Raw genomic sequence first — 26,399 nt, forward strand, 5'->3', positions numbered from 1 at the left:
CCTGCATACACCCCAGCGTCAGTGGGTAGGGTCTGACACATCCCACTCTGATGAGTCTAGTGTCTGACCTAAGACGAAACGCTGGTTAATAGAGCGAACGCCTGAAAAGCCTTACATCTGATATGTTTTTGACATAAATGGTATGTTCCGAGCTGTCAGAGGAGAGATGACGTGGGAGGACATCAGTAGACGAATAAGTTTGAGTGGTGTCTTTAAAAGTAGGAAAGATCACAATATGAAGATAAAGCTGGAATTCAAGAGGACAAATTGGGGCAAATATTTGCTTATAGGAAGGGGAGTTAGGGATTGGAATAACTTACCAAGGGAAATGTTCAATAATTTTCCAATTTCTTTGCGATCATTTAAGAAAAGGCTAGGAAAACAACAGATAGGGAATCTGCCACCTGGGCGACTGCCCTAAATGCAGATCAGTAGTGATTGATTGATTGATTGATTGATTGATTGATTGATTGATTGATTGATTGATTGATTGATTGATTGATTGATTGATTGATACAATGTGTACAATAAGCCAAGTTATCACCAATATATTACCTGATAACTTTTACAGTGATTTACTAACCAATATAAAAAGATGGATATCAACATTTCTCTACAGCTTCAAATTAATCTTGTACAGCATAAGCTGAGTTGCTGGTTATTCCCTGAGACACATCTGGACAAGTGAATGATGCAATACCTGTATGACCGACATAGTGATGTCATGGTCTCAACCAGTCTGCAATAAGCTTCATACGGCATACAGCGTGATTACTTTTCATACAGCAAGAAACGATCAGTTTAGTATGCTTCATGGCTTCTAAATTAATTGTTTAACATAGTATTTTCATGTGCTGTAGATTTTTAAAAGCATTTCATGCTAAAATTTTTAAGAATCATGAGGCTCAATTGCACAGTGTGAAAGGGAATATCATCACACACTACAACGCTTATCTACATGCTGAGAGAGCAATTTCAACACTTACTCTAGTAGGATAAGTTTTGTTGTATTCTATTTGTTTCTTCAATTCAATTATCCATTAATCTAAGTTGATGGGTTTTGTATGGAGACAAGGGAACACCATAATGGTACACCCGTTTACCAATACGCAGTATGCAGGAAGGACAGAATCCCTTGCGGGACTTGCCCTGTATAACCAATGATCGCAGTCAATAAATTAATACAATTATGAAAATTGGGATATAATTTCTAGTATATTGAATTTCAAAATTTCCTATTTTATCCGTTTACACTCATCTGTAAGCATTCATTTAAAACATTGTACAAGAATGTACTGTTCAGTCAAATGCACATCAGCACAAATCCATATTGATCTTCACTGTAATCCTTACCCTGCACAAAAATTTAAAAAACACAACTAGAAAATTATTATTACACATCAGCAGTAGCATTAAAAATACCACAAAAAACTTACCGGCTGGATCTACTTCTTTGGCAAGTTTGAGGGCATCACTGTTGGCTAAATCTGTATTAGCTGGCGTGACGGCAAGTATCAGAGTATTCTCACGAGTAATGAACTGCATGATCATAGACTTGATCTGCGCCTCAATATCAACTGGTTGGTCTCCAATAGGTACTTTCGTAAGACCTGGCAGATCGATGAGGGTCAAGTTGAGAACTAAAACAAGAAATGTGTCACTTTTAATTTAATGGACAATACTGAATACTGAAATAAATACACCTCAGCATACTCATGAAACAGAAAAAGCAAATTTGTAGAAAGATGATAGCACTAAACTTAAAATGGATGTTCATATATGCATACAGTTTTTGATGTCTTTACAACTAATATAAGAGCAGGATAGGCATTTCACACATAAATCAATATGAGAATGAAAAAGCTTAGTGAGAATTTCTTATGCTCCGTTTGATAAATAATGCAAAAAATATATAATTTTACATTAAATATATACCCTAGAATTTACCTACTACTAATGGAACACAATTTGATAGTCTAGGATAATATGGTACATGACTATCAACTCATCTATTCCGAAAGGATAAGGGCCTTTGAGATCAATATAATGTGTCAGGTAAAGTCAAAAATTGAATACACACACACACACACACACACACACACACACACACACACACACACACACACACACACATCAGACTTTCAACATTCAGTCTGCATGCTTCTATGAATTTACTAAACGCCGCCACAATCCTTTATTTGTAATGAGCTTTGTGGCCTGCTTTAGTTCTATACTTCTTACCTTTAAATCATTAGAAACAGAGTCTAACCATCGTCATCTTGGTCTCCCTCTACTTTTCTTACCCTCCATGACGAAGTCCATTATTCTCCTAGGTAACGTATCCTCCTCTATTTGCCGCAAATGACCCCACCACCGAAGCCATTTTATGCATACAGCTTCATCAACTGAGTTCACCCCTAACTTAGCCTTTACCTCCTCATTCTGAGCACCTTCCTGCCACTGTTCCCACCTGTTTGTACCAGCAAATGTTCTCACTACATTCATGTCTTACTTCTCACTCATAAGATATCCTAAATCCATGTAGCTTTCACACCCATAAAGCAAAGTTAGTCTGAAAACAGACCAGTGCTAAGTTAGTTTACTGAACTAATTGGTCATGCAATTACGGGCAAGCTGTGAGCTTGCACTCGGGAGTAGTGGGTTCGAACCAAACTGTCGTCAACCCTGAAGATAGTTTGCCGTGGTTTCCACATTTTCACACCAAGCAAATGCTGGGGATGTACCTTAATTATGGCCACAGCAGCTTCCTTGCCATTCCTACCCCATCTTCACTATAAAACCTATCTGTGTTGGTGTAACGTAAAGCAGATAGTAAAAAAATTTGTCCGGATGCTGACTTTCTTTCTTACACAATACTGTTGATTCCAACTGCAAACTTTCATTGCATTAGCTTTGCTGCACCTTGATTCAATCTCACAATAGTATCATCCACGGAGAATACACTTCCTCAGTTCTTGAAATTACCTACCTGTTCCACCTTTGTATTCCCAACCTGCCATTCAATTCTCTTAGGTTTCTTACCTACTGACGTAACTTTAGTTTTGGAAAGGCTGATTTTTATATCATACTCACTGCACCTATTTTCAAATTACCAGATATTAGACTGCAGGCCTTCAGCACAATCTGCCATAAAGACCAAGCTGTCGACATAAGCCAGACTGCTTATTACATTTCCACCAAGCTGCATCCCTCCCGGCCACATTATACCTTTCAGTATATGATTCATGTAAACTATGGACAACAACAGCAGTGAAAGATTTGATCCTTGTCTAAACCCCTGTAAGTTCCTTGAACCAAGAACTCATTCTACCATCAATTCTCACTGCAGTCCAATTGCCAACATCTATGACTTCCATTGTTTTTTAATAATCTATCCTTAATCCAATAGTCCCCCAGAATGGCTAACATATTTTCCCTCTGTACTCTGTCATATGTCTTCCCTAGATCTACAAAACATAACAGGGTCAATTTCTCTCGTTGCATTTTTCAATTACCTGGTGCATACTTCAGGTACTTGAAACCACACCGGTTTTCATCCAACTACCTCTCGACCACTGCTTGCACTCTACTTTCCAAAATGCCAGTGAACACCTTGCCTGGTGTACTGATCAATGAAGTACTTAGGTTGATCAAATATAATCGGGCCATTTGTAATAAAAATTTAATTTATCCAAATGAATTCAAGGCTCATTTTTTTTGTTTTTCTCTGTATTCACCCATCTTATCTATTGCACTTCTTGGAACGGTTAGGTAATTTTTTGATGCCACTATCAAAAAAGTTTCAGACCAGGTGTTCGGCCAGTTGCACACAAAATCTTGCACCTCCTTGTTAGGTGTCCACCAAGATGGTCTTTAAGCCGGCTGAACTTGTGGAAATCACACGGTGAGAGAACTGGACTACAGAGTGGATGTGTAAGGGCTGTCCAAATCATCTCGGCCAACTTTTGTTGTGTTGTTGCTGTGATATGGGGTCGTGCTTTGTCGTGGAGAATCAGCGCATCTTGCCCGGAAGGCACCTGAAACTTGACTGAAGGGGTCGCAGCAGTAGGCAGTGTTAATGGTCCCGCTTTCTTGAAGGACATCAACCAGTAAGACACCTTATGAGTCCCAGAATACTGTACACAAGACCTTACTTGCAGACAATCTTGTCCCGGCTTTCATTGGTGCCCAGTCGCTGATCCTCCTCCTCCACCACCTGTGGCGATTTTGTCCAAAAAAGCATCACCTTCTTATTCATAACATGTTAGAAGTGTTTGAGAAATGTTGACTCAAACAGCTTTCTGTTCTTCATTCAATAAATGTGGAACCCAACGAGCATACATTTTCCGCATTCTCAACTCCTGCTGGAAGATTGATTGGACACTCCCGTAGCTTACGAGAAGTTCTTGAGAAATTCCAAGAAATGTGAGGTGGGGATCTGCTTCAATGAGTTGACTAACAACTTGGATGTTCTGGGGCATGATGTTGGTGCAAGGGCAACATGGGTGGGCCCTGTTTTCACAACATTCACGACCTTTCCTGAACTTACTGCACCAGTGTTTCACACAGGTCCATGAAAGTGTTCTTTCCCCAAACTGTGAGAGCAACGACGGCAAATTTCAGCTGCATTGACATTCTCATTGACAAGAAACTTTATTACAACACATTGCGAAATGGCAGGGTGCACCTCCCTCTCACTCATCGTGATAGCAACTGATCATGTGAACAAGCGAGCTCCCAAGGATACCTCGCCCTCCTAGAACCTACACACCATGTGTCTTAAAATAATCAAACCCCTCCGGCATTCTACAAGCATGTAATAAAATAAGGCTCATTTATATTTGATCCACTCACACACCTTGATAGTTGTTGCAATTCTTCCTATTCCCTTGCTTACAGATAAGTGCAATTACTGCTTTCGTCCTATCATAAGGTACCTTACCAAAATTCCTTTTTAATCTTATTAATCTATGAAGCCACTTCATCCCTGCCTTCCCACTATATTGCACCATTTCATGTCTAATTTCATCTGTTCCTGCTACTTTATGACAGTGGAGTTTATTTACCATCCTTTCCACTTCAAGCGTAATTTCACCATCATCATTGTCCTCCTCCCCATTAGCTTGGTTGTTCGTAATGTCACCAGGAAAAGGTATTTTTACTTTGAGGAGATTTTCAAAATATTCTTTCCACCTGTCCAGTTATTCCCTGGAATCTACTACGAGTTCATCTGACTTACCCAATACACTGTTCTTTTCCTTTTTTCCCCTCCCTTTCTAAGATTCTTTATTACTGTCCAGAAAGGTTTCCCTGCCACTTGACCTAGCCTTTGCCTGTCATTACCAAAATCTTCCCGACTTCTTTTTAGATTCAACAATTATTTGAGTCGCTCTGTTTCTTTCATCTACATACAATTCCCTGTCTGCATCAGGCTTTGTTTGGAGCCATTTCTGATACATCTTCTCTTTATGTTTACAAGCTGCCCTCAACTCATCATTCCACCAAGATGTTTGCTTTTTCCCATCTTTACACACAGTTATTCCTAGGCATTTCTTTGCTGTTTCTACTGCAGAATCCCTGATTGCCATCCTTTTCTTTCTGTATCCTGAACCTGCTTACTGTCTACTGTATGGAAATTTTAACTAATCATATCCATGTGCTTCCGTCTAATTCTCTCGTCCTAGAGATTTTCTACCCTTATTCGTCTGCACACAAATTTCACGTTCTCTATCCTAGGCTTAGAGATGCTTCGTTCACTACAGATGAGAGTGGTCTGTATCACTGAAATGTACCGGCATATTCCTAACAGATTTCCTCAATTCAAAGCTGGTTATGATATAGTCTAACAGATCTGATGCCCCTACCCTCCCTGTGCAGCAGTGATTACAGCCTTATGCTTGAAGAATGTTTTTGTAACTCCAATTCTCTACTAGCACAGAAGTCCAGTAAACACTTTCCATTCCTGTTAGCTTCCATATCTTCCCATTTACCCATTGCCTTTTTGTAACCTTCAGTTCTATTTCCAACTCTTGCACTGAAATAGCCCATCAGCATTATCCTATCCTTGCTCTTGATCATTACTTCGTAACACATCCATACGGATCCTCTTTGCTGACCAGCCAGTTACCTTCCATGAGCCCCACCAAATTCCATTTCATGCGCCAAGTTGTTTCCAAGGACTCCCTCACCTGTTAAATGTCTGGGACTTGCTAAACGTGTTCTGAGCTCAGTAAATTTTGTAAAGCAGGATGCTACCCTACAAGCACTTAGTCCCAGTGAGGATCTCTGCTTAATGGATTAGGGAATAACAAAATAAAAATTAAATAACAATTAAACCTGGATCAGTGATTCCTCAACTTAAGTGTTCTCCATCCATTTCACCATTCTTCCACCAAATCTAACTTTTAAAACACATCATTTACTTCCATCTTGGTGCATATCCTGAATTATTTTTTTTTTTCAAATGTGTGTATAGCCTAGAGAATTTAATAATTAATAGCATACATACATGTTATATATATTTTTCCTTAGGTTGTAGAGTTTGTATTTATATGTATATATTAGTGCTTCTAATATGATACACACACACACATTTGCAGAAAAATTGTACACCACAAAAGAGTAGTCAAAATTACATGGAACTTAATATTGGTGACTGTGATGTTGATGTAAGTAAGTGATTAAAATCAAAATCAAAAAATCAAAATCTCTTTATTTGCAAATGAGGTGTCTACCTTGGTGGCAAATGGTACACTAAAATACATTATTGTCAAGCACTAAATATTACATTAACAAGAGAAGAAAACTTTTCCTATAATACAATATTATACAATTTACGCTAATAATCTATTATTTTTTCAAAGATTTCCATGTCTCTTTCCTCTCTTCCAGGCCTGTATGTTCCTATAATTCCCACCTCGTAAATAAGATTACAGTATCAGAACAAAAGGATAATTTATTGTGGAAAGCGAACAGTTTAAATGATACTCCAATACTCTGCAAATCCACCTATATCTTACATATAAGATGCGATACAAGCGGGAAAACAGACATACAGATTTCATATGGTATCCAGCAATATATCTGTCCATATTTGCTGCAACTGGTTTTCTAGACTGTGGAAACTCCTAAGTTGCTGAAGTTGGCACCCCAGGTGGTCCTAGACATGTTCAATGGGCAATTAATCTGGCAATCAAGCAGGCCATGGTAGTGTGGTATTATTACGGTGCTATTCCTGTGATACACTTGCTCTCTGGTGCCCATCATTACCCTGCTAGAAAAGGCCTCTTGGAAGCTCCACCATGAAGGGCAACAAAAGCGGCTGCAGTATGTCCTGCATATATCTTTTTTCGTCAATGTCAAAGGTAAATTCTAGTCTTCTGGATAGTGCGAGACCAAGATTTCTGTCATTTGTATAAACCTGGATGTAACAATTTTTTTCACTATAATTAAACATCTTTACAAGTTTGATGTATTTTTTGACAAAAACTTCTAGTTGTTCGATAACAAAAAGATTTATCTATGATTCTTATTATTATTATTATTATTCTTTTTCTTCTTCTTCAGTGATGAAGTTTCAGACAGCTTGCTACTTGCTTGGGTCCTGGATCTCTTCCAGCCGATCCCACTAACAGTTTAATACAATTAATTACTTACATTTTTTTTTTAAATATGCCATTTATGTGTCATATTCAATGTTGTGCTCTTGTTTATATATTATACATGAATGTCATTAATTTACTACACATTTTCACTGATGAGCCACTACAATATGACCACCGAGCTCGACAGCTGCAGTCGCTTAAACGTGGCCAGCATCCAGGAGATAGTGGATTCGAGCCCTACTGTTAACAGCCCTTAAGATGGTTTTTTGTAGTTTCCCATTTTCACACCAGGCAAATGCTTGGGCTGTACCTTAATTAAGGCCATGGCCTCTTCCCTCAAACTCCTAGCCCTTTCTTGTCCTATAATCGCCATAAGACCAATCTGTATCTGTGCAACGTAAAGCAATATGTAAATAAATAAACATTATCACCCTCTGCCTAATACAATGTAGGACCCCCTTTTGAACGCAGAACCAAGGCCACTCGGCGAGGCATTGACTCAACGAGGTGATGGAAGGTATACTGGGCTACTTGGTACCACAAGCGCAACAGCAGGTCCTCACTTGGCATATACTGCTGGGCACCGGCGATGTAGCAAGAACCCACTTCAAGTCGAACCACAAATGTTCAATGGGGTTAATACCGAGACTACTTGGAGGCCACAACGATAAAGAAATTTGACTCTTAATGTTCCTCGAACCAGTCCTTCACAATCCTGGCAGTGTGATACGGCGCAATGACCTGCTGGAAGTGGCCATCAACATAAGGGAACACTGTTGACATGAGCGGATGGACTTGGTTCCCAATAATGTTCAGATTGTCTTTCAGATTAGCGACTTCGGGATATATCTCTGAAATAAGACTTCCTAAAGAATTTACTACTGAACCTAAACCTTCAGGAATCAAAATTTTCCCAGCGACTTCTGATAATTCTTCATTTCCGATTTTCAGAAGTTCCGAAAATTTGCCAGCCAAAAGATCACCACTCAAATGGACCCTCATATTTTTTCTCAAAGTAAGTTTGTGTAGTTTAGACCGTAAGTATGACGTTTAGACACATGCTTTTGCCTCGTCAGCACGTGTATCTCTTGGTATCACTGGTAAAGTTTGACGAAAATCTCCAGCGAGTAGCACAGTAACACCCATTATATCTTTGTTATTTCTTAAGTCTTGGAGAGTATTATCGAGAGCCTCAAACCCGCATTTATGTCCCATTGTACTTTCGTCCCAAACAATGAGTTGACACTCTCGCAAAACCTGGGCCGTGTTAGATTGTTTAGAAATATAACAGATGGGGGCCTCAGTGCGAGTAAGATTAAGAGGCAGCTTGAAGGCTGTGTGCGCTGTTTGATCTCCCTGCAGTAACGTTGCGGCGATCCCAGACGATGCGGCAGCTACAGCAATGTTTCTAGTACTTCTGACTTTTGCCAATAGCAAATTTATCAGGAATGTTTTTCCCGTACCACCTGGAGCATCTAAGAAGATGATTTCTCCACGTTCAGACTGTATGCTACTGAGAATTTTACGATATACTGCAAGTTGCTGTAGTTAAAGATTTTTTGCTGGTAGTTATCAGTCGTTCCAAAGATTGAATATCTTAATTGGTTTCCTTTATGTATTCTTTATTCTTTTCATTTCCTGACCTTGCGGGTTGATGTAAGCCATACTGATTTAAATTCTGTCCTCCTACAGATAACACTGCGTCTTCGATTAATAATGGGCATTGGTTGTAAAACTTCACTGTGATTTACAGTAGAATCTTCCACCTGCTTTCCTGTTTGCCATCAGATGTCCTCTGACAAAAGATATTTGAACTTTTCCCAAAGATTGGCGGGATCAGAAATTTGACAAAACGCTAACAAAACAACGAAAAGTTCACGTACTTTATACGGAGATTTACTCAATGCCGCTTCTTCAAGAGTTAACTCCCAATGTCTGTCATTTTCTAACAATCCCAGAGCTTTGCATGCACCTTGGATTGTACGATGTAGGACACCATCCACAGTCTTTATTGAAGAAAACGATGTTGGTCCTCGAACTTCGTGAAGGAGGAGTCGAAGGTGGTAGCATTCTGTATTATTTGGATGAATAGTATATACCCTTGCTAATGCAGAATCATTTTTAACTCCTGGCCAACCTTCCACATCATCGCCTCGTTTTCTTCTTACGAATTTATTGTTCTGCCATACATAGTATGATGGAATCTCATGGTACAGGAGAGTTTTTGCAAAAGAATCCGTATCACATAAATTGAAGAAAGCCAAAAGAGTAGTTTTTGGAGGATTCGTGACCTTTTCTGTCAAATTATCCGAAGTGAAATAGACACACCGCCCATTCTCAAGATGTACATCTAGATAGAAAACTGTAGGATGTCTTTCATGAATAGAAAATCCCAGAATTCGCCACACTGGCTCTGAGCTACTAATATACCTGTTTCATATAATTTTACCTCATCAAGTGCTTCATTTTGTTGTGAAAAAGCTGCTTGGTCGCAGCCTTTGTTGATGTACTTGCATGCATATTTAACCGACTTAACCGATCTGCTGTGTTCCACATTAACGTGAGCTTTTAATAAGCGAGATAAAACAGGATTGAAAGGCACTATCCATCTGTTGTCAAGCACTACACCGTTGATCTGCACTGTGAATCCTCCATCTTGTGGAGCCCATCTTTTATACAGCGGTCACACCAAAAAATGAGACGGCTAATGAAATAAACGAAGCATAGCTTACATATTTTGATGCAGAAGAAATAGAGTATAAATCAGTCGACACGGTATTACAAACGGACGATGCTGTGAATTATCCAGTAGAATTCCTAAATACTCGTAACCCTCCAGGATTCCCATCTCACAAACTTCGTTTAAAAGTAGGTGCACCTGTCATGTTGTTATGTAACCTCAAACCACCTAAGTTGTGCAAAGGCACTAGATTACATGTGACGGGTTTAAAAAGGAAAATAATAGAAGCTACTATTATTACAGGGTGTGCTCGAGGAGAATCAGTGTTCATTCCACGAATACCACTCATACCATCAGATTGTCCGTTTGAGTTTAAAAGACTGCAATTTCCAATTAGAGTATGCTTTGCTATGACAATTAATAAATCCCAAGGCCAGAGTTTAACATTTGCAGGAATCGACCTACGCGAAGACTGTTTTTCCCACGGACAATTTTATGTTGCCTGTTCCAGAGTAAGTTCTCCACGTGCACAACTATGATGATGTCATCGCTGCAGCACATGCACACTCTTGCTTTCATGATGCATACTTATTGCATTCCTTTGCCTCCTTACTCTTGAGAAAACGATTAAGTCTAAACATGTATAATAACGTCATTACTGCAGCACGTGCTCACTCTAGCCTTCGCGATGCATGTTTAAACTTGTACCTTAACAGAGGAGAAGGTCATAACAGCAGCTACCATCTTGTGTATTAACCTCTAAGTGCTAATTAGCGTCGGGAAGGGCATCTTGTCGTAAACTAAGGATAGTCTCCTTCGATATGGTAGATGAGAGGTTAGGTTCACGTATGCAATAAGGTTAATGATAGCGAACGGATTTTTTTTTCAAATTACCCGCCACCACATTTCAAAGGTATGTAGCTAAAGATAGCAGCACGGTGCCCTGTTGTTTAACGATGGAAGCTGGATACAATTTTAAATTGCCGCCACCACATTTCAAAGGTAGTAGCTAAAAATGGCAGCACGGTGCTCTGTTAATTAAAGATAGCAGATAACAGCTGTTTAGAATTTTTCAAATTTCCCACTACTACGATAAAGATGGCAGCACGATGCTCTGTCGTTTAAAGATGGCTGCTGTCAGCTTGTCAAAAAAGCACGTAGGTTTGTGTCCAAACAAGCGCACGTAAAAATTGCCGCCACCACATTTCAAAAGTAGTAGCTAAAGATAGCAGCATGGTGCTCTGTTGATTAAAGATGGTTGCTGTCAAAAAGAACGTAGCTTTAAAGAGCACGTGGAATTTCAAATTGCCCTCTACCGCATACATAACAGCAGCCGCCATCTTGTGCAGTAGCCTCTAAGCTAGCTTACTTCATAAGAGCCTGTGTATAACCTACATTTTGTGCGAGCACCCCTAGGCCGTCTCATAAGAGCTTGTGTATAACCGCCGTCTTGTGCGAGCACCCCTAGGCCGTCTCATAAGGAGCTGTGTATAGCCGCCATCTTGTCGCAGCCATCTTGTGCAAGCATCCCTAAGGTGTCTCATAAGAGCAGCAGTCATCTTGTGCAAGCACCCTTAAGCAGTCTCATAAGAAGCTATGTATAGCCGCCATTTTGTGTCCGCCATCTTGCGCAAGCATCCCTAGGGAGTCTCATAAAAGCAGCAGCCATCTTGTGCAAGCACCCTTAAGAGGTCTCATAAGAAGCTATGTATAGCCGTCATCTTGTAGTATTAGATAGCTGTCAATGCCGAAGGGCCTAAGTAGGAACCGAACCGTTGATCTCATCATTAGACTACTTTTTTCTTATGCTATCATGTTCCTGAAACTGCGAACCTGCGACTTGGGCAGAAATTTTTTGTCCGTTTTGCTCTACGACGCACCGTTTTCGAGATATTTAACATTTTGCATTTAAGCCCCAAATTTAATGAATCGAACCAGAACGGTACGTTAGCCTCTAAGCTAGCTTTCTTGATAAGAGCAGCAGTCATCTTGCGCAAGCACCCTTAAGGTGTCTCATAAGGAGCCTGTATAGCCGCCATTATGTGTCCGTCATCTTGCGCAAGCATCCTTAGGGCGTCTCAAGCCATCTTGTGCAAGCACCCTTAAGCCGTCTCATAAGAGCAGCCGCCATCTTGCGTAAGCGCCCTTAAGGCGTCTCATAAGGAGCCATGTATAGCCGCCATCTTGCGCAAGCATCCCAGAGGAGTCTCATACGAGCCTATGTATAGCAGCCATCTTGCAACTACCATCTTGTGCAAGCGCCCTTAAGGCGTCTCATAAGGAGCCATGTATAGCCGCCATCTTGCGCAAGCATCCCAAGGGAGTCTCATACGAGCCTATGTATAGCAGCCATCTTGCAGCTACCATCTTGTGCAAGCACCCTTAAGGCGTCTCATAAGGAGCCGTGTATAGCCGCCATCTTGTGCGATTGTCGGGAAGGGCATCCAGCCGTAAAACTGAGGTTAGGTCCTTCCATGATGTTAGGCTTGCTGTCTTGTGCGTCAAAAGTTAGGTTAAGCCCCTCCAAGATAGCAGATGTTCGGTCAAGCTCACTCTCTTAGGCGTCAGGAAGGGCAGCCGGCCGTAAAACTGAGTTTAAGCCCCTCTAAGATAGTATGTTAGGTTAGGGTCGCGCTCTTAGACGTCAGGAAGGGCACCCGGCTGTAAAACTGAGGTTAGGGCCTTCCGTGAGGTTAGGCTAACTCTCTTACGCATAAAAAGTTAGGTTAAGTCCATCCAAGATGGCGGATGTGAGGTTAGAGTCGCGCTCTTAGCCAGCGTGAGGAGGAGGCCGCTTCCGAGAGCGTATGGCGGTGGTGGAGGAGGAGGGCTCTGCGGAGGGCCTGAGGAGGAGGGGGGTTCAGAACGCCCACTGCTCCCCTACTCACGTCTTACATTTCTTACGAAAGTCGATGAACGCATAAGGTAGGTTCGGTGGCCTTCAAAAGAAAATGGGAAATAAAAAAATATTATGTGGCATAACTCATCTATGACGCGAGCGAAGCCGCGGGCAAAGCGCTAGTACCTATATATAGCGTAAGCCAAATACGAAACTCCTAGTGAAGAACCTAAGACCCTCTTTGAAACACGGTGGTGGACAAATATGTTATAAGGTTGTATAGCTGCTAGCGGGGTCAGTAATTTGGAGTTCATTACGGGTACCATGAATCAGAATGTATACTTGAACATTTTAAAAAGGGAATGTGAAGCCTAGTGCACAGAAACTGGGGATAAATAACACATTCGTATTGTGGCGGGTTCCGCCAATCAATCGTTAAGTCCTCAGGAGGAGCAACTTAGCCTGGAATGGACCGGCTGCGAGAGACGTTACTGCGTTGGAGCCTCGCTACTCGCCGCACAGCGAAACAATCCGGAGAAAGCCGGACGCCCATTGGCCAGCACTTTCACCATTCCCTATCTCCATTGCTCTGCTACCCATTGAAGGCCTCCGGCGTTATGAGAAGGATCTGGATAATACGCCAAGAGTATTCGCTTCCGAGAGAACTCTACAGAAGTCTCCTTTCTTGAAGCATCCAGATGGGGCCTGCCCAGTTATAAAAGACAGGCCGTACAAGCGTAGACAGTTCAGATCACGTATCCGACATACTAGACATAGCCCTATTGCGACATATTCCTCAAAGGCATAGCATAACGGTAGTGAACGACCTGAGGTCGAGGCACCAACCAGTGATATTTACACTAGATGCGAACCCAGAGGAATATGAGAAAAACCCCAAACGCCGGCTCAATTATAAAGCAGCCAACTGGGGCAAATTCGAACGCAAGCTAGACACACTCCTACATGGAAGCGAAGGCATGCTATTAGACAGCACAGCCCAAATTGACGAAGCAGTCAAAACCCTAGTAGAAGCAATTCAAACAGCCACAACTGCGAGCATACCGCTAAGCAAACACAAAGAATCCCCTCTTTTCGAGATTCCAGCTCACATAACAGAGTTAATACGAAGGCGCAACAGCCACAGGCGTAACTGGGCTCGACATCACAGAGACGAAGACCGCGAGATGAAAAACGAACTAAACACGGAAATACAAACTCAACTACTGGAACACAGGTCGGAAAAGTGGAACAACCACCTCAAACGTTTCGACACCAACACCAGGCCAGTGTGGAACCTAGCGAGACACTTCACGCGAGAAACACACAGCATCCCTACCATTAAGGGACCTAACGGCCCGGTATTCGAGAACCGTGATAAAGCCGAAATCATAGCGGACTCGATAGAGGCGGCTTTCACTCCGAACGAAATACCATCTGACCCAGCCTTCATCAGGCAAACTGAGGCAAAGGTAGCAGAATTCCTTGAAAACGCACCTAAGCCGGAGGATAAGAGGACAAATATACACGAAATTAAGTGGATTATACGTCACCTTAACTCCAAGAAGGCGCCTGGCCCAGACGAGATCCAGAATATTGCAATTAAGAAATTGACTCACAAAGCCCTAACACTACTTACCAGCATCTTCAATGCAATGTTCCGACTCCAATATTACCCTGAACAATGGAAAAGGGCTAGGATCCTCGTATTTGGAAAACCAGGCAAAGACAAGTCAGACCCCAACAACTACAGGCCCATCAGCCTTCTGGACGCCCTCAGTAAAGTATTCGAGAAAATACTACTAAAAAGGTTAATAGGGCATATCAAGGAAAAAAGTATAATTCGCAACGAGCAGTTTGCCTTTAGGAACGGACATTCTGCCCCACAACTGCTCACTCGATTCACAGAACAAGCCACCATAGGTCTCAATAAACGAAGAGACATGGGTACGGTTTTCCTTGATATCCAGAAAGCATTTGACAAAGTCTGGCACGAAGGCCTACTAGCGAAACTAATAGACCACGAATTCCACCCAGGCTATATAAAAGAACATTTCCGCATGAAGATATTCATGTTGCACTAAATCCGTAAAAATGGGATATATACAAGTGAACGAAAGGTTTAATGGCGTATTCAAGCAAATTACAACGTTCGATACAGTTGCGGTCATTCTGGATTCCTTTTCTGCACATTACACAAAATGAGGATACCGTACAGCTGATGATCTCTCCTGGTGCCACAGCATACTGTCAACCACTAGATGTTTACAGTACGTAGATTGTCTGACACCGTTCGATTATTTAATTTAGATATCGTTTTGGCGCAGGACTGAAAATTCAATCTCTTGACTAACCACCAGCTATAGTCTCCTCGCTTTTGTCCCATGTGGCAATACACCTGGTACCGAAATCAGAACTTGTCCAAAAACCCCGGAGTCTTTGAACAGCCTGTGCAATATTATTTTGACACAGGTGACAAATGCCCTGATCCTCGTTTCGTTACGTGTGGTTGGTGTAGAACCGCTTTGTGCTCTCAGCATTCCTAGCACGAGCATCATGGTTGCAGAAACAATAAGAAATAACTTGCTTTCGTGTGTAACAACCCTTGTTATACTGATTAACATTTTATTTTCACCACGAAAGTATTATTCTACTGCCTTTATTGACCCACAAAAAACTGCAGGAATTAAATTATTTCTCCTAAGACGCTGCATCATCTTCGCGACGTGCTACGCAATTACTAACAGAATAACAACGAAGATCAGTGACACGGTCCCTCGAGTGAAACCAGCACGCGCTGCAGTCCTGCATACCCAAGTGCGCCAATTCAAACATGCGAACTTTACGCATTCTGTAGGACACACATTAATTTCCGAAAGAAATGTTTGGCCATTGTGTTATTCTTGGCTCATTTAACGAGTGGGCAAAAGTAACGTCAGATCCGTGATTCCCCGGTACGCGTCCTTCCCTTGTCAGTCAACAAACGGTGTGGCACATACTGACGAAATGTCTTAACATGAGCAAAATTACGTCCTGTTGGGTTCCACACCGGTATACACTGGCTGGCATCCACAAGGACAGACACCGCAACCAATGAGACTCATTTCTGCAGCGTACTGTAGTCACTGGAGACATGGGCACGAGCCTACGAGTCTGACTTAAAGCGTCAATCGAATGAATGGCGTCACCCAGGTTCGCCACGTCCACAGAAATTTCGACAGGAACCCAGTCGGGTGAAGCTTATGCCGACTGTCGCATACGACTACGAGGGTGTTATTCTTACGCATGATGTGCGTGATGGACAAACCGTCAACAGCGACTACAATTGCCGATTTCTGGAGCGACATCTGCGTCCGACTATGCGGCGCAAACGTGCACGTTCACTGCGAGACGATCGCCCAATCATGTTGCATGACAACGTACGTTGTTATATCGCAAACAATGCCAAGCTCGTATTGCAACGGTGACAATGTGACTTCGGCCTTTATCCGAAGTTCAAGAAACCCCTCCGAGGTCGCCGATTTCCTGGAGGAGCATCTGTACTCCGCGCAGTAGGACGCTTCGTCGCTGTCCTCAACAGAGAACGACTTGTCAACGGTTCCCAATGGCTTCCCGACGTATGGCAAAAGGTAATAGACTTTGCGGGTGACTACACTGAAGGAATGTAATGCAATATAACTTCTTAGTTCATTAAATATTGGGTTCTACCAATATTGCTACTCCTTTATTGACAGCCCTCGTATTTTTCAAAATGTTGTGGAGAGCTACACGCTAATTCAGACCTTGATATCTGATTCAAAAATATATCTTTCAAACAGTGGAAACACAGGGATGTCTCTTTTCAATGTGCTGAAAATGAAAGTTGAAGAAGCTAGTCATTTCTTGTGAAAAGTGTGGATGTGTGGTGTAAAGTTAATGAGTATTTTGTCCAAGATCTGTCATATTTTGGCAAATATTCTTGGTAAGGTAACAATTGTTCAAAAATAATTAACAACGTCACGTGCTCGAACAAGCATAAAATGATTATTTTGAGAACGAAAAATTTTCCTAGTGAACATCATTATACAATCCAAGTAGGTGGCTTCTAACATTTATCAATACTGTATATAATATACCTTGAGTACATATGCCGTTTTTGTGTATTTGTATGCAATTTCTTTTGATAGCGTTTGTTTAGTTTTATATGTTTATTATTGTATTTATTTTGGCATATTATGTTGGAAAGTATCGTATCAGTAGTATAGGAATTATACGCGATCACGTAGACTTAGTACTACGCGTGTAGCGTCTCAATTCATGATAACAGGCTTCTATATCAAGACGACTGTGGCTAAGCTGAGCTCATGCCAGATGGAAGTCGCTGAAATAAATATCTCCCGTAGAGTGTGCTGAATGCTAGACACTTTTCAGTTCCCTTGCCGACTCTAATCTCCCAAAATCCACGTTCACAATTGAATTGACATTAGCTGCTATTTCTTTAATAGTCTTCACTGGGTAGTAACGTCTCAGAATATATGTTAGATTTCATATGCTAAGTTTTTTTTTATTTTTTTTTTTTAACAAGAACCATTGGACTTACTACTGGTGTCGATTCGGTAACTTTTCCTTTACCGGGCGAGTTGGCCGTGCGGTAAGGGGCCCGCAGCTGTGAGCTTGCATCCGGGAAATAGTGGGTTCGAGCCCCACTGTCGGCAGCCCTGAAGATGGTTTACCGTGGTTTCCCATTTCACACCAGGCAAATGCTGGGGCTGTACCTTGATTAAGGCCACGGCCGATTCCTTCCAACTCCTAGGCCTTTCATATCACATTGTTGCCATACGACCTACCTGTGTCGGTGCGACGTTATTCAGCCTAGTCACGTGCAAGTTCATGCCTAAAATTGGAACTACATCATGATCAACAAGTAATGTAATTGTGAAATTTTTACCTCTGATATTTCCTGTATGCTTTGTTTCTCCAATGGCATACTTTTTACTGCCACTAAATGTAACCAGTCGTTTTGTTATTGATTCTTGTACTTCTGCATTGGACAGTTTGGCTAACTACTGAGATATGACATCGCACTGCGCTCCGGCATTTATATTCTACTGCCTCAACCCACAGGGGGAGTAGTGTCTTGGGAGTTTATGGTTGCTACAAAAATGTCTTCGTCCGAGACCTCTTCATTATTGTAGTCTATTGCTTCAATCCTGGACTACTGCTTCACTTTTACAGAATACTGAAATGGCCTGTTTTGCGACAACTGTTGCAATTTTTTCCGAACGCTTGGCGAACGTCCTTGGACGCATCTTTTGAAATCGAAACCCTTGGAGTTTTCTTCTTCCGACTTCTTATTACGAACATACTTCTTCATTTTACATCAAGTATTCCTTCATTCTTGCCGGCCCCGTGGTGTAGGGATAGCGTGCCAGCCTCTTACCCGGAGGCCCCGAGTTCGATTTCCGGCCAGGTCAGGGATTTTTTTCCTGGACCTGAGGGCTGGTTCGAGGTCCACTCAGCCTACGTGATTAGAATCGAGGAGCTATATGAAGCTAACTGACGGTGAGATAGCGGCCCCGGTCTCGAAAGCCAAGAATAACGACCGAGAGGATTCGTCGTGCTGACCATACGACACCTCGTAATCTGCAGGCCTTCGGGCTGAGCAACGGTCGCTTGGTAGGCCAAGGACCTTCAAGGGCTGTAGTGCCATGGGGTTTGGTTTATTCCTTCATTCTTAATTTGCATTTTCTTTGAATGCTTAGTTGCATGCTCGGGCGCTAAAACTATCAGTACTGCACGCGATAACTGCACAATCAAACCTCATGTTATCTTCAGCTGACATTTTTCCCCTCAGTGCTTCTGAATTTACACCAATTACAGTTTTATCTTTCAAGAAACTGTCTTTTATTTAAAGGACCGAAATGGCTTTTTCCTGTGATTTGATTTAGTTAAAAATTCAGAGAAAATTTCTGTTGAATTCTGACACATCCATAAGACGCGAAGCAAAGTTCTCTGCGAAACGTAAAGAATTTCGCCTTGTTTTCTTGGCATGGCAAAAGTCCAAAAGCTTATTATCATTTAATATATTTACAAGTGCAAGAAAACTGGCAACGTGGGAGTTATCTCTCGAAGTGGCAGACCAACGGTTCTCACAGAGGACGAATATCCACGCCACAACACTGAAGCGTTCAAAGAAATCTTTGTGCAAGCTGTCTGGTCAGTGTGGTGTGTCTTACGGCACAGCACGTATCGCTGTAAGGGCATCGTTACACATGTTTCCGCACAAAATGAAAGCTGTTCATGAGTTATTGCCAGGCGACACTGAGAGTCGTGTTGAATACTGTCAATTGTTCATGGAACAATTGACGCCGGATGGAGAGAAGTTGGACGATTGGTATTGGTCAGAAGAGGCTTGTGGTTTTACCTCGGCGAGTACGTGAATGCACAGAATACACGTTGGTGGTCGACTGAAAATCACCGTTTTGCATTAGTTTCCCCTTTATGCCCAAAAAGTCCGCACATGGAGTGCCATGTCACGAAAGAGAATTTCCATCCTTTTCTCCGACACGGTGATCAACAAGTCGATGTTACATTGTGCTGATCAGGCAATTTTTTGCTACTCGGACTGAGAAGGAAAGGAAAAGAAGTGTTTCCACAGGAAAATGCAACCTCCCATACCGCTCATGTTACCATAGAGTACTTGGAACCTGTCTTATCAGGGCGCATCATTTCCAAGCCACTGTAGTCAGCTCGATACTCCCATAAGAAAACGTCTGGGAGAGATAAATCAGCAGCGTGGATAACTCATCCTCAGAATCTTGAAGACCCAAAGACCAACATTCAGCGCACTGTGGTCTACATTTCACGTGAAACGCTATGGGACATATTCGCGAACATCATCACAAGGGTGCACGAGTGTGAAGTAGTATATGGTGCTAAATTTCAACGTTATTTGTAGTACCTCCCAGGGTTGCGTACAGGAATACCATAAAGCAAAGATAATACGTACGTTTTAACGACAGTAAGAAAATGTATTCATATGACCCATTTCTTACAGATAGAAAAGACATTAGGCACTTTCCTACCGTATTGCCTAACATACTCGCTATTCTGGAACGAAAGAAAGCATTTTGTATCCTTGGGCAACGCCTCACATCAGACACCGTGCCAGACGGCTTGCGAAATGACGGACGGAACTTGATATCGATTGTGCTTCACACCCATCTAGATTACACGCATGTGCACCATGGAATTCGCCTTGAAATGTCTATCTACTGATAACTGATGTTACACTTATGAATTACCCAAACACGTAGTGAATATCACTTAATATCAATAAATTGAGTCAGCAGAATAATGAAGCGTAGTTTTATACGTCTACAGGCATCAATCACAAAAATTCTTGATAAAATACAAAAGAAAGAAAACAATATGCGATCAGTCATTAAAGCAATAAATCCGCTACGAACAGATCAAGCAAGATTTTAGCTGTTCGTGGCTTTGTTCCTATTTATTCTAAAGGACTCACTGTTACTGCAAACTGCTCTGCACTATTGTGATCACAGCAGCGGGACCTCCAGTTATTGTTTGAGTTCCACTAACTACTTTCGACGGATTTCAGAGACGCCAAGGTGACGGGATTTTTGTCCCGCAGGAGTTCTTTTACATACCAGTAAATCTACCGACAAGAGGCGGACGTATTTGAGGACTTTCAAATACCATCGGACTGAACCAAGATCGAACCTGCCAAGTTGGGATCACAAGGCCAGCGCCTCAACCGTCTGAGCAACTCAGCCGGCACCTCCAGTTTTACGAGGAATCCGAACCACAGGGACATGCCTTTTCATTTTAAGAAAACTCCATCCATTGAGAAAGATTCAAACCGCGACCGCCTAGGTGAGAATCCGAGAATCCAGTATGGGTAGCACCTGAAGTCGTACGGTACTTCTTTTAACAATAATGCTGTATTTCAAACTTAGTGCAAATACATTATCTTACCACTTAAGAAAAAATTAGTTTTCATCCCCACCACGGCAGTAAATAGAAACTTTAAAACAGCTTTACTTAAAAAATATTTTAATATGCTACTGAGGCTGGCTTTGATAAAATAAATCCGACTAAGGACATTCTGCAAAGTTATTCTATTTTCTCGAAACTGATGTCACAGATTCTAGGGATAGAAACTAGTGGATTTCTGGCGTAAAATAATTTAAAATGAATATCTGGGGGTATTCTACAAAGTTAAATTACAAAAATAGCATCCATCTTTAAAACGCTGTACCTTTGTTCCTATTAATACTAAAGGACTCATTGTTATTGCAAACTGCTCTGCACTATTGTTCTGAGGGTTGTATAGCAGGGCAGTATTTGGTGGCTTTGATACGGGCAAATTTCTTAATGTTCTAATATCTTAATTCTAAGAGGACACTCCGTTTGCCCAAGCAATGACATATATTGAAGAAAACATTCTATGTGAGAAAAAGTGACTTCAAGTTGAGGTACATATTTAAATTGACGTCGCTTACTTGTCTACTCCTAAATCCCTCCTGCGCATAGGTGGTGCCTTATTCTTGGAATTTTAGGTTAATCTTTCGCTTCCTCCTGGCCAAAAACTATCTCCGGCGTTTTTGCTCCGGAGTACACTACATCAAAGCCACATCGAGGTGCTCCGTATCTGTGGCACCTACGCCGGACACTCACTTGCCCGGATTGATTCCAACCTCCTGCAGGGTGTCCAGTTCAGACCTACTGCCATTGTTCAAATGACAAATACTCCCCAGTAATGTATTCTCCAGCCTCCATTACAGTCATTTTCAACAAAATGTTCAAAATACATTCTATTTTCCTCTAACTCCCCGTGGGTAAGTGTGGTAGAATAACATCCACGGCTGTCGTAAGAGCTGTAGGTATTTTGTGTCATGTACACATCCGTTGGGCAACGTTGTCAAATCAAGTCGTGTTACGATTCATTGGGATTCTATGATTTCTTCTACCGAGCTCGATAGCTGCAGTCGCTTAAGTGCGGCCAGTATCCAGTAATCGGGAGATAGTGGGTTCGAGCCCCACTGTCGGCAGCCCTGAAGATGGTTTTCCGTGGTTTCCCATTTTCACGCCAGGTAAATGCCGGGGTTGTACCTTAATTAAGGCCACGGCCGCTTCCTTCCATTTCCTAGGCCTTTCCTATCACATCGTCGCCATAAGACATATCTGTGTCGGTGCGACGTAAAGCAAACAGCAAAACAAAACAAAAAAACAAAAAAAATGATTTCTTCTGTAAATATTTCGCCAAGAAAACGATCTGGTTAGTCCTGCTAACTTCTAAGTAAAAGAAATAAGTCGTTCAAACACACCACATGCTTTAAATGGAAAAAAAAAAAAAAAATTAAATACCGATCAAGAAATGCCACGCTGTCAACGTGACAGCTACAAGAAAAACGAGCGCACTCATTATTTAAATGAACATAAATAAGCTAAACTAAAAGAAAACCTGTACATACTTCTGGAAACCAGAGAAAACACACATTAATATGGACCAATAGTGGTGGTGGTTATTTTAAGAAGTACAGCTAGGCAACTATCCTCTATTAACACTAATCAGACAGAAAAATTGAAGGGATCCAACACTTCGAAATATGAAGGTATAGCCCATGAAGGGCGTGAAAATAAAAGACTCCCTAGGCCGTCGGTGTCGGAAAAGAACAAGAGTTGACCACGGCAGGTCGGATAGGATAGATAAAAGTGGGGAAACTGGCACAAGAGGAAGCAATGCCAGTACTCAGCTAAGGGCCCCTTGGCCGCTAATCCATGCTCTCAAGTTGAGAGCCCCTGTGGCCCCTTTTAGTCGCGCTAACGACCACCAGCGAATACCGTGGATGTTATTCTACCACACTCACCCACGGGCGGTTATGGGAAATGTATTTTGAACATTTTCTTGAAAATGACTGTAATGGAGGATGGAGAATATATTAAAAGAGCTGGAATATGTCAACTTATATAACTTACGATTCCCCGCGCAACTGTATTTGAAAACTAACTTTACCGGTCTCCACTTCTGCTTTTTCTTTGCCGAGTCGGCTATCTGAAATGCATGATTGTTCAATTGCCCATCCTACAAAATATTAGCTGCGCGGGTAATTTTGCGAGGATTTGTCAGCGTTTTGGTTCATGCTATTTTTGTATTTTGTAAAACGGTTATCAACCTGGCAATTCAGGAAAACAGTAAAGAGGAATTTTGTTGAAATATTAGCCTACTTGGCCGTAGAAGCAGAATTTTTATAATCTTCGAATATTAGAAATGCAGTGTAGTTAATTATTTCAAAATAATATAATACACTGAAGAAAATGGAAACTGCAACACCCAGAAGGGGTGGTGCTACATTGCTGCAATTGAACATGCAGGACGAGTGTTCGGTTGTGATTCGATTATTACACCTTCAGGTCCCTCTGGCCGCAAGTTTGGACAACAATCAATACAGGATGTGCCCACCACGAGCTGCAATACATTGATGAAATCGTCGAGGCATGGAGTCAATAAGGCCCTGGATCGCTTCCTGAGGAATTGTGGCCCATGCTTGCTGCACTGCACGGGTCAGTTGTTCCAGAGTTGTGGGTGGCTGAGGACGGTTGGCCAGTTGTCGACCCATCATGTCCCACACATGCTCAATAGGACTGAGGTCCGGGGATCTGGCGGGCCATTCTAAGGTTGTGATGTCGTGGAGAGCTTCTCTGGAGATGCGTGCAGTGTGAACCCGGGCATTGTCCTGCCGAAACATCCCATTAGCAATGTTTGCCATCATAGGGACAACCACTGGATTGAGTACCCTATCAACGTACTGTCGAGCAGGCACAGTGCCCTCAACAAGCACTAATTGTGATTTCACATTAAAGCCAATAGCTCCCCAGACCATAATGCTTGGTGTTGGCCCTGTGTGCCTCTCGACAATAAGATCTGGGCGGCCCCTCTCCTCGGTACGTCGGCGCACACGATTCCGGCTATCACTGCGAGCAAGACAGAAGCGCGATTCATCACTAAAAACGACCCTATGCCATTCGTCGACCCACGTTGATCTTTCTCGACACCAGGCCAGCCTTACACGTTGCTGTTGTGGGGTCAATGGAACACCTTCTGCAGGGACACGGGCTCGTAAGCCAGCTGCACGCAGGCGATTACCAACTGTTTGTTGTGTAACGTGGGGTGCCACAGCTGCTCGAATTTGCGCTGCTGTTGCATGGGGTTCCATCCGGGCCATCTATCGTCGAGGCATGTTTGACGGGGTACACTTCACTGCACAGACTGCAAGTCAACTACGCTACACCAGAGTTGTAGTTGGAGGTGATTCCTCCGCGATCAATCACGTGGGGAGACCTGTAGCAACAATCCAATGGGTCTGAAACTTTGATCGTTTACATACCTACACGGCATCTTTCCATATCTTGAAAATCAACACAAACGACCAATGCCTTCATGGTGTTGCAATTTCCATTTTCTTAAGTGTATTTTTATATTACATGCAATTTCTTCTCGTATAATTTATCGATATATTTCAATATCTCTAAAAGTACTATGCTTCATATAAACTAAGTCAATAAAGAGCAATCAGTACAGACAAATTTTAAGGAGCTGAAGCTGCAAAATGTTTTTTTAAAAGTGGGAATATACCCATTTCTAACTAGATCGAGTACATTTTCAGCGAAAAGTTGATCATTTTCAGTTGCCCGAATGTATTTACATCTGGAAATAATTCGTTCGACGTCACACAATCTTTTACGGGGCAAACTTGATAAAAGACATTCCGAAGAGAAAATTCTGCCTCGAAATCCTCAAATATAGCGTGTAGTGCGCAAAGAATGTATCATATCTTACTAAGCATAGACAAACCTACATTACATAGCTGCACTTTTTCCAGGTTAGTATTAATGTAGTCAGCCTCTCCACCAAAGCTCGCTTTAAATACCTTTTCAATGAGATCTTACCTAAAATGTCCCCACCGATTTCATTGATATTCAATATATGAACAGACCGTGGCGAGAACTTCCATCGGCTCAAACATTAAGGCACAACTCCCGCCCAATTATTAAAACTTCAGAATTTCACTTTTAAGTCGTATTTAACTGAGAATAACAGATAATATTAAAAATCCACATTTTCAATACAATTATTAAACTAAATAAGTTATAACATTTACTTGGAACTAATATCGACGCTGGTGAGCGTCATCTTCAGCCAAATAATTGAGAACAGGCAATCTTAAATATATATATCATTATATCAATGCACATATCAACCCACTTAATATGGGATTCATGATGCCCCCAAAAGTATCTGGAGAATAAAACTTCAAATAATCACAATTTCAAAATCTTGAAGTCACGATAAGAACGACACTTAACACAATATAATTATTTTCACTCAAGTTAGAACTTTGAAAGTATTGAGTTCGACATAGAACTGTAACATTCTCAAATAAACAAAAAGTCTTGCCATAAATGTTATACAAAGGTCGAACCACATACGGCGTTTCTCTGTAAATATGACAGTCACAATTAGAACGACACTTAAAAGTATCCTCATTCTACCATCAATTCTCACTGTAGCCCAATTGTCAAAACAAATGCCTTTGATTGATTTTAATAATCTACCTTTAATTCCCTAGTCCCCCAGTCTGGCAAAAATATTTTCCATCGATAACCCGTCATATGCTTTCTCTAGATCTACGAAACATTATCACAGCTGTCTTTCCTCTCGTAGCATTTTTCAATTACCTGGCGCATACTAAAAATCTGATCCTAACAGCCCCTCGGAGGTATGAAACCATACTGGTTTTCATCGAACTACTTCTCTACCACTGATCGTACCCTCCCTTCCAAGATGCCAGTGAATACTTTGCCTGGTATACTAATCAATGAGATACCTCGATAGTTGCTGCAATCCTTCCTGTTCCCTTGCTTATAGATAGGTGCAATTACTGCTTTTGTCCAAACTGAAGGTACCTTACCAAAACTCCATGCTAATATTATTCTATGAAGCCATTTCATCCCTGCCTTCCCACTAATTTCATCTATTCCTGCTGCTTTATGACAATGAAGTTTATTTACCATCCTTTCCAATCCTCAAGCGTAATTCCACCAATATCAATGTCCACCTCCCCATGAGCTCCGTTGTTCGCGACTCCACCAGGAATATTTCCTTTTACGTTAGAAGATTTTCAAAACATTTCCTCCACCTGTCCAGAGACTCCCTGGGATCTGTTATGAGTTTACCTGAATTACCCAAAACACTGTTCATTTCCTTTTTCCCTCC

General features: G+C 41.7%; 1 protein-coding gene across 5 annotated transcripts in view; it reads right to left on the bottom strand.

Moving 5' to 3' along the window:
* shi (dynamin-1 shibire) overlaps positions 1–26,399 on the bottom strand; it is a 726,486-nt gene that overhangs the window by 649,120 nt on the left and 50,967 nt on the right. For all 5 annotated transcript variants that reach the window (XM_068225570.1, XM_068225571.1, XM_067138081.2 and 2 more), the window contains exon 4: positions 1,437–1,640. In XM_068225570.1, the coding sequence (XP_068081671.1) occupies positions 1,437–1,640 (204 nt within the window). The remainder of the gene's footprint in view (positions 1–1,436; positions 1,641–26,399) is intronic.

The sequence above is a fragment of the Anabrus simplex genome, chromosome 1, assembly GCF_040414725.1.
Source record: "Anabrus simplex isolate iqAnaSimp1 chromosome 1, ASM4041472v1, whole genome shotgun sequence".
NCBI classification, from domain to species: Eukaryota; Metazoa; Arthropoda; class Insecta; order Orthoptera; family Tettigoniidae; genus Anabrus; species Anabrus simplex.